Source organism: Chelmon rostratus, chromosome 3, assembly GCF_017976325.1.
Source record: "Chelmon rostratus isolate fCheRos1 chromosome 3, fCheRos1.pri, whole genome shotgun sequence".
NCBI classification, from domain to species: domain Eukaryota; kingdom Metazoa; phylum Chordata; class Actinopteri; order Chaetodontiformes; family Chaetodontidae; genus Chelmon; species Chelmon rostratus.
This window is the reverse complement of record NC_055660.1, coordinates 17,860,338-17,873,396: the sequence shown is the minus strand read 5'-3', so window position 1 is coordinate 17,873,396 and position 13,059 is coordinate 17,860,338. Positions and strand designations below refer to the sequence as shown.

Here is a 13,059-nt window from a genome sequence, read left to right as displayed (position 1 = left end):
CTACAATTCACAAGATGAATACATACAAGCTAATGAACAAAGAAGAGAGCTGTCCAGTATGTGATAACTCTGGCAGCAAGATGAAGAAAGTGATCTCATTTACTGTTTCACATATTGCCTGGAAAGAGAAAAATAAAGTCTAGAAACATGAAAGCACTAACCTTGTCTTTCCCTGAGTTCATTCCCAAATGTACAGGAGGAGCTCCAGCTTCAATCACATCAGCCACAAAACATCTGTTTTCATCTGCTGATCGGTAAACAAATAACATCGACGAGTAATCCATTCCTGCATGCAAAGCCTGCATGGGCGTTTAACAGGTGCTGTGGTTGGTGCATATGAAAATAAACCGTGCTATGTGCAGCTACCATGGAAAGATGGAGAAGTATACAGGAAATGCTTTCAATGCAATATATTTGATTTAGTTGTCGTATTGATTAGAATTATTTCTAGTATACAAAACAAGGCTAATGGGTTTAAAACTGCTGAACTGAAGACATTCAGCAAATAAATATGAAGGCTGATCTGTATGCCGCTCTGCAGTTTAGATCTACTGTGTGCTCCCTGTAAGGGATGGATAAAGAAACAGGACCAAACTGAATCAGAGGCTCCTGTTGATCTGGATTACATCACTGAACATCATATAAAACTTTTCATGCTCAGATATTTTACATGCCTTCGATATTTGCTGAGAGAGTCTCATCTTTTCTTCGCTTCAGATCATTTTTTGCACAACCTTGTGCTTTGTTCAGGACATTTGAAATGTCTCCCATATGCTTTTCTTGCGTAGTCATTTGCACCAGACTATTTTCATCAGTTTGACCACAGCCAATTAAGGACGTCACCTCCATTATCCCATTCAAGGACATCCTAAAAGTCAAAGAGCAGAATATTTCGGAGTGAATCGTTTATTACTTTTATTGATCACTGATACATCACTGTCAGGTCTTAAATGGGAGGGCAGTTGTCCACCGGGACGGTTCTGAAGTTCCTGCCGTGATGTGTTTATGAAAACACACATTGCAGCCTGCTGACTGCTTCATGCGGTTTGTTATCTAACATTACAGGTTCATGGAGTTCAACCAGGTAGGAAATGAAATGACAATACAGTAGCTGGTTAATACACACACGCACACACACACACACACTTTTCGATTGTTCCACTTGAGATAGATTAAGTTATTAAACTGAACACAGACCGTGTTTCGTATTATTAATGAATGAATTAATTAGTTATTAATTATTTTGCTTGTTAATTAATTAATCCCAAATCTATTGATCAACTTGAAGAATGTGATGGGTGCTAAAGCTGCATATTAGTAATCCCCATTCTCATTTTTTTGATCACAAATTATATTTGATTGATGAGCTTTTTAGTACACTGCCATTATTCTTAAATGTCCACCAGGGGCCAGTGTTGGCCAAATTCATTCAAATCACATTTTGATTACTAACCAGCAAAAGTACAGTGGTTGAATTACTTTCTGTTACTCAGAGCAGCTCTGTCGAAGGTGCCTTCAGACGACACTGTGGTTGAACAAGCAGCCTGGCAACAGTCGGTAGGTATATAGTCCTGAATGTCTTCAGTGACTGCCCAACTAAGACGATGCAGCATGTAAAAAATGCAACTCTAAAGTTACTGGAAGGCAACCCACACAGCACTTCTGTTTACAGCCTTGAACTTCTAACATCTTAAAGATTCGGCAACAGCCAGCCATTGTCCTCCATCATCTGTGACTGTAACAGAAGCCCTTTAACACAGCTGCTGAACTTGTAAGTCGGTGAATAAACCATCACACAATGAAAGCACGGAACCAGCATTATTGCACTGAGCAGTTTAATGACAAGTGTTCACTTGCAGGAATTTTTACAATGTTTAAAATGTTCCTGAAGAAAAGTGTAACACATAAGCCTGCAATGACCACACAAACCCGAAGCACAAAGATACAGATTGTAGAGAATGCACTATGTTGTATAACATTCAGTTGTGACAGGAGAGTAAGAATGTTTAAAGATGGTTTAAAGAATGCCTTCCCCCACCTGCTGGACTCTCACGGGTCCAGAAGTTTGCAGTTCAGATTGCTCCGAACGCCTGCACTTTCCAGGACGTAGACGACTTTACAATCATTCAGACCTTGAATGTTAACCTTGCCATTAATTATCTCAGTTATCTTGAACATCTCATAGGGGGGGATGAGCACTTCTTCCTCATCGTCATACATTGAATAACTCTTCAAAGAGGCACCTGAACAGGTCTTGATTTTAAAGCAGGTCTCGTTACCAAAATTTGTCAAGTCTGTGCTGTAAGAGCTGGAGGCAAAGGAACCAAACCGAATAATCTGGTGGACTTTGCCAGTAAACCTAACACTGGCACGCCTGTAAGTGGTGTGACAGTAGTACTTGCTATTCAATATCTGTATGGCAGATGTGAGCAGGAAATGTAAAGAGTGGAACTGGAATGAAGACCCGTAGATGCTCTTTTCTGTCCGGACTGCAGTATTAAAGGGCCTGTACAGTTTGTCAGACGTATAAGCACAGATTGCCTTTATGTGATCTTTGGTTAGAGCCATGTGCTTTGTGTGCTTCAGTTTCTTTTTAGCACATTTCTCTGCTTCACTCCAGACATCTGCAAATGGTCTTATGTGCTTTTCTTCCTTAATGTATTTGTACTTGACTATTTTCATCATTGCGTCCTTGCAGCCAAAGTACATGTCATCAACTGAATCTTCAACCATGCTCAGCGGGATGCTTGGGACGGCATCTCGGACAGTGAAGTTGAAACGGATCTAAAAGGGAAAGAAAGAAAATGATGAAGAGGGAGGTCATTGGACAGACACTAATGAAACTTTACTGTGAGTGTCTTTTTAAAAACCCGCCCTGGGTGCTGAAATTGTTTTCCTGAGTGAGGTCATGCAAACCCACTGTCACGCATTTTATTGAATAGGCCTAAACTCTCCAAGTTCAATGATCTATGGTATCAGGTAACACTGCCACTATAATAAATAAGCTAAAGTTTGACTGCACAATTTGCTTTCTGCAGTTTTGACTAACAAAAGCTATGTTTGTATTTTAAAAAGCCAGTTTAAGGACTCAGTCGTGCTTGTTTTTAAAGCACAGCTTGTCATCCAGCCTCAAACCAAGCTATATCTTCATCCTCCACTCACCGTCATGGAGTCAACAGGCAGCATCCAGCAAAGGAGAAAACACAGTGGAGCAAAGATTGCCTTCATCACTGTCATGAAAACTGTTCCTGAATCAGAGTCGACAACAATGAACAGTATTACACTATATACAGTGTATATGTGTGTAAATGTGTCTCATTTTTTAAGTTGTGCCACTGTATGCTTTTTTGGAGTGCAGTAATATCGATGCATAACTACATGAATGTAATTAACATTACTGGCCAATGCTAAACTCTTCTCAGAAGGTTGATTTGAAAGCTCAACTCACCAGCCTTCAGGATGAGAAGATGTTGTGCAGTAAGTCAACCCCTCAGGTCAAAGGTTTTGATCAGGCAACTGGTCCTCGGCATGTGTTCAGGACTTGCTTTCATCTCTATATATACACCTTGGCTTGGTGACCAGACGTGTCACATGTCCTCACACACACGCATGTGTGTGTTTGTGCGTGTGTATGTGCTGTGTATCATTTATCTGACATGGGTGTGTTTCTGAATGGTTTAGTCAGAAACGGACAAACAGCCCGGAAACCAAAACCAAGTAACAGAACCACAAACGCTCAAGCGGTGTCTTTCAGTGTAAAACCAGACATCATTACTCTTCTATATGTTTGAACAGAATAATAATATTTCGGTGTGTTATACAAATTTCAAACACATAGATAACATTGCAGATGCATGTGGCAGTCAGTGAGAGAGATGTCATATTCAACCCTTTTTCATACAGTATATTTGGTGGGATTATGCAGAGGAAATGAAAGTAGGCCAAAGTGAAGTAGTATGATCTTTAAGATGTGCTGTAAGACAGAGAGGTTGTCTTTAAGGTAATGGTGTTTCTGTATTGGGTTATGTAGGTTCTGGGCTCACAGGTCCCAGTCTTAGACTGAAACACAGAACTTTACAACTACATGATGCTCATCTTAAAAAGAAAATTCTTAGATTATCTTGAACCAGTGGTGTCCACACACTGCCTCACACCTTCATAGTCTCTGTTCCAGCCTCTAACCACACTGATGACATTCCTCCTTCTGCGTCATGTGGTAACACAAGCTGACATGGAACACATCACTGTTCATTTCTCATATCGCCTATATGCGAAAATTACTCTTTAAAGCCAGTCATGAATTTGTGAATTCACTCACTTTGACATTATTAGGAGTGTGAGTGATGGCAAATTACAAAGGTTCACTATCACATAAAAGCTGCAGAGTGAAATTTCTGATTTTGTTAGAAGAATTGTGAAAGAACTGAGAGCTTTGACTGTCCTGTTTTATCTGGTAACATGTAGAAATAAGAAACATAACTGTAGCTGAATGGTTGCAATATACAAAAAAACTGCTTGATGTTTTATTGCGATCTCATTTTTGAACCTGTAGTTGCATTGCAAGATGTGAAGTAACAAAGTACTTATTCCTGAGTACTGCACTGAAGTATTATGCCTTTAAAGTACTGCAATTGCACCTAAATTTTACTTTTTGACTGAATTCTGTCCTTTTTACACTGCTGCGATAAAATAAAATAAAAACTCCTCACAATGAGTCAAAGAAGTTGCTCACTTCATGTGTGGGAATGTGTCATTTCACTGAAGCTGCCACCTGTGGTTGAGCTGTGGAGCTAAGAGGAAACACACACACACACACACACACACATCAACCACACAAACCAAAATATACTTGCTGTGCATGTACATATTTCTATGTTTTTGGATTTTAACAAAGTTTTCAGATAGATGTATTATTTAGTGTTACTGCAACTTTCTGTTCTGCTCTGATCTCTTCCAATAATACAAGTGTGTCCTTCAGTTTCATACCAAGAAAAATGCTATAGACCATCCTCTCCCTATCGATAATCTCTCTTTGTGCAGCTCTTCTGCTTTTTTTCTGCTGAACTGAACTGAACTACTTGAAGAAGCTTGTAACCACTCTGATTTGATCCGATACTGTATCTGTCTTTGAACTAATCAGTGGTTCTGCAGGAGAGAAAACATCTAACTGTAGCCCTTTGTCTGTCTGTGCAGAGAGCCTGGCTCCGCTGCCGTCTGTCTGATGACATGTAGTACAACTTGCCCTACATTTGCATGAAAAGCTGCATCAGCATCAGCTCCCCCTGATCTCTAAAGCTGCATATTCACTTTGTTCATGGTCTTTTTCTTCTTCTTCTTTTTCATATTCACCCTTGTTTGATGAAAACTCAGAGAAGAGTTTCCATTTCTTCTTTAGGGAAGAAATGGAGGGAGGAGGAAAATGTTGAAAGTGGTGGGAAAGAAGGCAGGTTGCAATATTAGCAGATGAGGGAAGGGTGTGCGGATAAGGAAAGGAAGGAAAACAACTAAGGAGGGAGGAAAGAAGAAGATGCAGAGGGAAAGGATGGAGCAGGTCAGGGGATGAAGAGGTAGGTGAGTGGAAAATGGAAAATATAAGTTGGAAGTAGGAAGGAAGTGGGAGAGTAACAGGTCTTTGACAGTGTGACAAGGAGCTGACCTGAGTGATTTAAAGCACAAATTGAATCCTCAATCTCAGTGTGGCAGACCGACTGCCAGAATACAAATGCAGGGTTGAAGCTGCCGCTGTGTCAGGGCAGGTAAGGTCATGTGAGCTGGACTGAAAGACAGCGGCCAGGGAAATGTATTCAGAGTTTCTCTATGAGTATGTCAAGCATGGCTTTGGTGTGAGCCAACAGTAATATTTGGATCTGAAGCAGACAGTTTCCTACTTCTTTGCAGAGCACACAGTCATGATATATCATTCATATATGAAATAATTTGCAATACATGGGACATTTCAATGTTTAAATTTGTAGTACCTCAAGAAGTATAATAGTAAGACTCCAATGAGAGAGCAACACTGAAATATCATAGACAAGACTAAACTGCTCAGTTTCCCCCAGATGTTCAAGGGAGTATGCATTGCTTTCACTGTTGAAAAGCAAAAATGAAGTGATGGTGTCAAACAACAACGTTTCTAATATTTTCACACCTGTAGTGTTTCTGATCTCATGTTGCTCGCTGACACTTGCGGGAACTAGCTGATGCACATTTTGTTTGTCAAGCAAGGTTTTAGGAAGTGTCATGTCACGGTCTCTGCCCGTTACTTAGTGCTCACACCTGTCTCTCTCTCTGCCTACGGGCGCATGAGTAGGGGCGGAGCCGATCTCCTCAGGAGTGAAACCAATTACACACACCTGACACTAATCAACCCATCAGCGCTGGCTTCTTAAGCCGGACCAAACACTCCTCCAGTGCCAGATTATTCCCTCATGTCTCCCATGCATTGTCTCACTCCTAAGGAGAATCTAACCATGCTTCCTGTACATTGTTGTTTCGAGAAGTTATAACAGGAAGGCTCATGCAATTAGAACTTCTCCATTGTTAAATTAAGTTTTAAATTATGTTTTCACATTTGTAGCATTTTATGAATTTTGAAATTCTGAAATTCAGGGTTAGAAAGAAAAAAAAGCTGTTTTGACAGTTTAAAAAAGCCTCCACATCGTCTCAGTGCAGTTAATGTATTCCCTGTCTTCAGACTGGCCTTATAACGTTTAATGAGGAAACCGAACTGTAGCTGACGTCAACAGATATTCACGACACAATCATAAAAATAATGTCCAAACCAGCCACACATGACGGTTCAATGTAATGTTAACACATAAAGCTAAATAATTTGATCCATAGGCCAGCTTTGCTATTTGGCATGTCTCATGGATATGACTGTATCATGTCAGTCTAATGCCCAGAATACTCCACTCACACTGTGACTGCTAAAGGAAACAAATGACACATTTTCCCACCATCAGTGGGGGTCACCAGCCATTGTGTTGCGTTTTACGCGGATGCAGCTGCACTTTACCCACTACAAGAAAGAAGCAACATATTAGACCATATGCAGAACTTCTGTATAATAACAATATTTAAACCTTAAACCTGTTTGCAGGGCCACCAGTTTTTATCATTTATATCAGCTGCCAATGCAAAACAGAGGCCAAAAGCAGATTCTCCAGTCGTCTGAGCTCAAATGTCCGGTGCATGTCGCATGACAATCCCAGAATTCATCACAACATAGACAAAGACATGCGTGGAAGTGAAAGAAAGACAGCTATATTAGACTTGTTTGTCTAGAAAAACCATGTTTCCTGTGAGAAGCCACACTGTCAGTACACTGCATGTGAAAAGGACGGACAAGATACAAGTGCAAGAAGCACACTAAGAATGTCTTTTAGAAACTGTGAAAAGTTCTTGCCTTCATTGATGTACAGTATAATATGTTGGGGAAGTATGAAAAGTTAAGCCAGCAACAATCAAATAAACCCTATGCATGAATTTAGGGGCTGAGGAGAATGTATGGATATATTGTAATGAGCCTGGAGTTTAGAAGGATTGTGTGCACATAGTTTGCTGAACAAGCCTAAACTTCTCAGTTAGTTTTAACTTTGCTTTGCCATTTGAAGAAGAACCGCCGGGCATTTATTTAGCATGCCATGCAGCAGTCTAGATTGCTGCTCCTCCTGCACTCTCCAGGATATACACAAGCTCACAGTCATTCAGACCCTGGTCAAATTTACTCTGTACTTGAGTTCTAATGAACTTCTCATAGGGCGTGGATATGCACCTCAAGCTCTTCATCTTCGAGGTGTGGATATTTTTTCAGGACAGCTCCAGTACAGGTCTTTATTTTAAGGCAGGTCTTCTTACCAACTTCTTCAGCTCTTTTCTCTCAGAGCTGGTGGCAAAGAAGCCAAACTGTGTTATTTGGCTGACGTCGCCCATAAAAACACAGCCTTGGTTTTGCAGTACGTAGAGCGACGTTTTGCATTATTACTGAGGATCTGTGTAGCTGTGTGGATGTCAGCCAGAAATGGAAGCAGTGGAATGAGAAGGAGGTGCCATAGATTGTTCTGTTGGTCCGGACTGCAGCATTGAACATTTAATAAAACCTTTTTTTTTCAGATGTATAAGGACAAATTGCTTGATCCTTAGTTAAAGCCTCTTCCTCTTCATGTATTTTACCTTGATCATTTTCATCATTGTTTCATTGCAGTACATCATCAACAGCATCTCTAACCACTCTCACTGGGATGTCCTGGTTTGCTTGAAGATAAAACTGATCCAGAAGAAGGAGGGAGAAGGAGGGAAAAGATGGGAGGATAGGTCATGAATTAGCAAAATATAATGTAAATAAAAGGCATAATAACAAAGTGTAACTTACATTACGATAACTGACGCATTTGATGCTGAGACGTTCGGTACGACTGCAAACCTGTGTACCGCACTCGACTCGCTCACGATACCAGCCGTTGACACTACCTGTTCATACTGTACCATCTTGGTGAATATTCAAGTTGCTGCTTTGGGGCCTCTGGGCTTGCCAGAGAGAGTGCGGCTCAGATAGCATTTTTCTGTCCAAGAGAGTAGTAACTGACCCCGACTCGAACCTGACAGCCATTATTTTTTTATGTCCAAACCCGACCTAAGCCAGATGCAGTTGATGGAAGAGATTGTGTTGCCCTATCATGCAGGTGTTGTTAGTAAGTCAGCATCCTGCAATAGTATGATTAATTCTGGGGATTTTAGGGACTTTAGAAACGACTGATTGAAAGGATGATACTGTGGATCAATCAATGCTTTCCCGCAAAATGCAACCTGTTTGATCCCATAATCAGAGGATTAAGCAAAAGAGATTTGTTGGCATGGTAAATTAATGCTTCCTTTCCCACTCAAGAATATAATCATTTATACAAAAATAGATTTCAGGAATAAATAGATGTCTTTTGTGTTTCTGTTTCCTTTTGGTTCGTGCTCTCCTGACCCCAAGCTTGCGAGCCAAGTACGATTAAGAGGGCTTTTGTGCTTGATCTCGAAATTAAGAACACCTTCTTCTGAGCTGAAGTTTACCACCAAAATTGGTCAGGTTTAAAGAATTTCCATTGATTTTCAGTCAGCCTAGATGTCACGGGGTGGAATGTATGAATATATATAATACATATATATTGAATAAAATAATGAAACACAGCAGAGCGACCAGAATGTTCTTCTGCACAGGTAAAACTGTTGGACAGAAAAAGATAATATTCACCTGACTTTGAGCAGTGACCATGCTATCCTTCCATCCTGTAATAAGACACGACCTGTTATGTGTGAAAAGTTCTGAGCCAAAACACAAACAAATCTCTTGATAGACTTAAAAGACCACAATGGCTGTTCAGTCAGCCAGCTCATGTGTAATGGACAAGTTTGTGAATATAAAATACGCACAGCAATGAAATTTGGTGTCTGACATAGTCTGCACTGATCAAACCACAGGCAAGTACCACAGGTCAGACTACTATGGAATACCAGATGTGCCCATGATTGTAGCTTCTTTTGGTTACCCTGTCTCCTTATTTGATTAATTAGTGTAGAAACATACAGGACAACTGGGGGAGGGAGAGTCGAGGACGATGTGCAGCAAAGGTCCCTCCCAGGTCAGAAATGAATCAGAGATGTTACAATTACGCGTGTGTGTCACCACAAGGCCACAGGGATCCACCAACGAATAAGATGGAGCTGCCAGAAGCTACTAGTGAACAAGCTTTTCAACTTTGGAGTTTCAGTAAGATGAGGCTGCATGTGCATATGGCAATTTCAAGCGTTACAAGGGGACAATATGTCAACATGTGGTTTGTGCCATGTTCTCACTGACTGTGCCCCAAGTGGCCAAAAAGTCAATTCATGTGACTGATTCATCTGATGAGGCACAAGTAGACCTTGAGTCCAAAGCTGACAATAATGTAATATTCCTTTGCTGTATTTCACCCAGAGCCATCAAAATCAATCATGGAGCCATTATGAGACAAACCACGATGGTGACAAACAATTCATCACACACATCGCCAGCCCGGTACTATGGCGATGGCAAAAGACAATGCAATGTTTGATTTTGTCTGCAAAACAGTTTCATTTGGAGAATGTTGTTGTCCTTCTTCAGCGAGTAGAAAACACAGTGTAAAGAAAATGACAGGCGAGAGAAATGAACTGTGTGAATGAATGAATGAATTTTCTGATGCCTAATTAACAAAACAGGAAGAGAGGAATGGGGATCATCAGTGTTTCAGTACACACACACACACACAAACGCATAAGATAAGATATAACTAAACTGATCCCACACCGAGGAGATTAAGATGTTACAGCAAGAATAAAAAGTAGATGTAGAAAAGAACAAATAGACAACAAAAAGAAATACAAAATAAAAATCAACAATATATGTACATGACATGCAAAAAGAGTACAAAATAACATTGCCTCGAATATTTTAACTGCACATGGTATGCACGAAGGCCAAATTAGTCAGGGGTCCTGCCACGTGCACTGAATATGAATATTAGGTTTGGACATGACATTATTATTAAACATATTGGAGTGGAGCAAAGTGGAATGTTTGTATGTGTGTATGTGTGCTTGTATGTGTGTGTTTGCATGTGTGCATGTACTGCAGTTGTGTTTTGACTCTTAAGCATATCTAGGCTTTTTTGTTGTTTGTTTCTGGTGAACTGAATTTAATTTATAGTTGATTTAGGTGATTGAGTATGTGTATCATGTTTGGTGGCTGTTATTAATTAGAATAGTGGTCTGGTGCTTGATGTTTTTGGGTTATTTTAGAATTTAGAATTTCTAATAATATCTTTCATAATACAAACAGTCGTGGGCAGAGCCAACATTAATTTGCACACAGAGATTAGGGTCTTAAACCATTTTATTAGATTTTCTACTCTGTTAGCCCTTTTTCACAGAAATTTGGACTTGTCATAGTGAGAAATTAAAACATTAACAGTGACTCTGTTGTAGTGTCCCAGAAAGAATCAAAGTGACAATGAGCCAAAGCGCAATACCAGCACCCCGAAACTGAGGCAGCTGAAAGAATTCAGCCATCGTTAATCTTATTACTGCACATGTGCTTTGGCTACTGTGACATGTCAAAATGTCTTTTGTCAAAAGGACTATTAACACGTATGAAGCATTAAAAAAAAGTTCCAGCAGATGGTAGCATCGTCCAACTATTTGGCCCTCAGTTATTGAGTCGCCTGAGCAGCTCTCAACACTGTGCTTCTGTTCGCGAGTGTCTATGTTTGCGTGTGTGCAAAGCATGTGTGGGTATGCCTCACCCCCACAGCATTTTGATTATTTTCAATCTTATCCTCAGCAGAGGCAACACAGTGAGAATGGGTTACAGGGGAGAAGGCAGAGCATGTTGGAGTGATATGGAGAAGAGAGCAGGGAGTATCGAATGGATTGCAGAAACAGAGGGAGGGAGAGGAGATACAAGATGCTCCGAGAGTCGATAAAAGGCAAAGTCGGGGGTAAGCGAGGTGGTTGGTTTTTCAGGAAGACAAGATAAAAAAAAATTTAAAAAAGAACCAGAGAAAGGTAGGCGTCAGTTAGAGAATAGGCATCAGTCTCCTGTTGCACTGCAGGCCCGGCAGAGAGACAAGAGAAAGACAGGCAGAGCCAGGTATTTAGATTGTGAGAGGACTGGAGCACAGCGAGGAAAGAGTGCAAGCAAACAGGGAGTGTGAGGATGCAGGAGGATGGGAGGGATCGGTGGAGGGTAGATGTTTGGTGTAGCTGTGGTGCACCTTGGAGAGCAAGAGAGGAGCACAGTAAAACAGCAAAAAGGGAGAGGTAGAGTGAGGATAGACCCAACAAACTGTGAGATGAGAGTGTGTGTGTGTGGGGGGGTAGTGTTCAATGAATTATGCCAAACATTCCGAGGTGAGAAAAAATAAATAAGTGCAGCTGAAAAATACAGAGGGAAAGGCTGACATGGATGGGAAGGACGCGGAGAGTCAAAACGCAGGGTACAAACTGTATTAATGATTTAGGTACAGCAGAGACACACACACACACACACACACACACACAGAGAGATAGAGAGAGAGAGAGAGAGAGAGAGAGAGAGAGAGGTGGTTAAGAAAGTAGCAGCAAGAGAGATTAAAGTAGAAAAGTCAAAGGGGTAGGAAGAGAAATTATAATGTGAGAGTGTGAAATGTGAGTCGATGAGCAAAAAGGAAGAGGGATGTAAGGAAAGAGAGAACTAGGATAGAAAAGTGGGGTTTGAGGGGAAGGAGGAAAGTAAGAGAGTAGGAAGGGAGGGAGTGTTAAATAGAGAGGGTTTGCAACAGGAAAATAAAAGCCAGGGGAAGGAGCAAATATGAGAAATTGTGGGAATGATGAGCTAGAGAAAGCTAGGGTGAGGAATGGTAAGAAGGAGGAGATGACCAGAATGTAAGGAATGGAGCTTGGGAAGGAGGTACAAGGAAGAAGGAGAAGGAGCCAAGGAGGGACAGAAAGTAGGAAGAGGGAGAGTGTGGAAGTAAAGCAGGGAAAGAAGCATGAATCCTTGCAGAGAGAGAGGAGGAAATCCATCAGAGCGTTGGTGAGGATGACAGAAAATGGAAAGAGTGGAAGACAGAAAGAGGAGGAAGGGGAAGGAAGAGGAACAACGAGCAGAGCCACGTGTCCTCCTGCTCAAAGGGAGAGAGGAGAAGGTTTGAAGAAAGACGGAATAGGGAGAAGAGATGAAAGTGGAATATTTACCATTTATACTGGCTATTGCAGCATGAATGGAAGGATACATTACAGACAATGAGAGAGCGGGGTGCCCCAGCAGGTATAATTTACACTGTATGAACTTCAGCTGATGACTGGAGGTAATAGAAAAAGCATTTTTTTTTAAGTGGGGTTGTGTGAGTGTATATACAATAAATGAGCGATTACCTGCAGTGGAAGGTGGCCGACAGGTGCCTAGTTCGGAGGTGCGGGCGGGAGCTAAGCAACATATCGCTGCCGGGGGCGTCATCCAAACCAAAACTCCGGTGTGTCAAAATGGGGGGGGGGGGGGGGGGGGGGCAA

At 41.2% G+C, this 13,059-nt stretch overlaps 1 protein-coding gene across 2 annotated transcripts; it reads right to left on the bottom strand.

The window, feature by feature from the left end:
- Positions 1–1,935: 1,935 nt before the first annotated feature.
- LOC121604515 (NAD(P)(+)--arginine ADP-ribosyltransferase 2-like) lies at positions 1,936–3,514 on the bottom strand. 2 transcript variants are annotated; one of them, XM_041934055.1, is made up of 3 exons: positions 3,449–3,514; positions 3,163–3,248; positions 1,936–2,784 (listed from the first exon to the last, which is right to left on the bottom strand). In XM_041934055.1, exons 2-3 carry the CDS (start codon positions 3,235–3,237, stop codon positions 2,050–2,052), a joined length of 810 nt encoding a protein of 269 aa, XP_041789989.1. In that variant the 5' UTR covers positions 3,238–3,248; positions 3,449–3,514; the 3' UTR covers positions 1,936–2,049. The 2 variants fall into 2 exon arrangements, with proteins under 2 accessions (XP_041789989.1, XP_041789990.1); XM_041934056.1 differs by lacking the exon at positions 3,449–3,514 and having other exon boundaries at positions 3,163–3,281.
- Positions 3,515–13,059: the final 9,545 nt, after the last annotated feature.

Bases quoted from the DNA above. Each gene is read 5' to 3' on its own strand.
- LOC121604515 (XM_041934055.1), bottom strand. From the start codon at position 3,237: ATGACAGTGATGAAGGCAATCTTTGCTCCACTGTGTTTTCTCCTTTGC. The intron at 2,785-3,162 runs GTGAGTGGAGGA...TTTCCCTTTTAG, and splicing joins TGCCTGTTGACTCCATGACG to ATCCGTTTCAACTTCACTGT.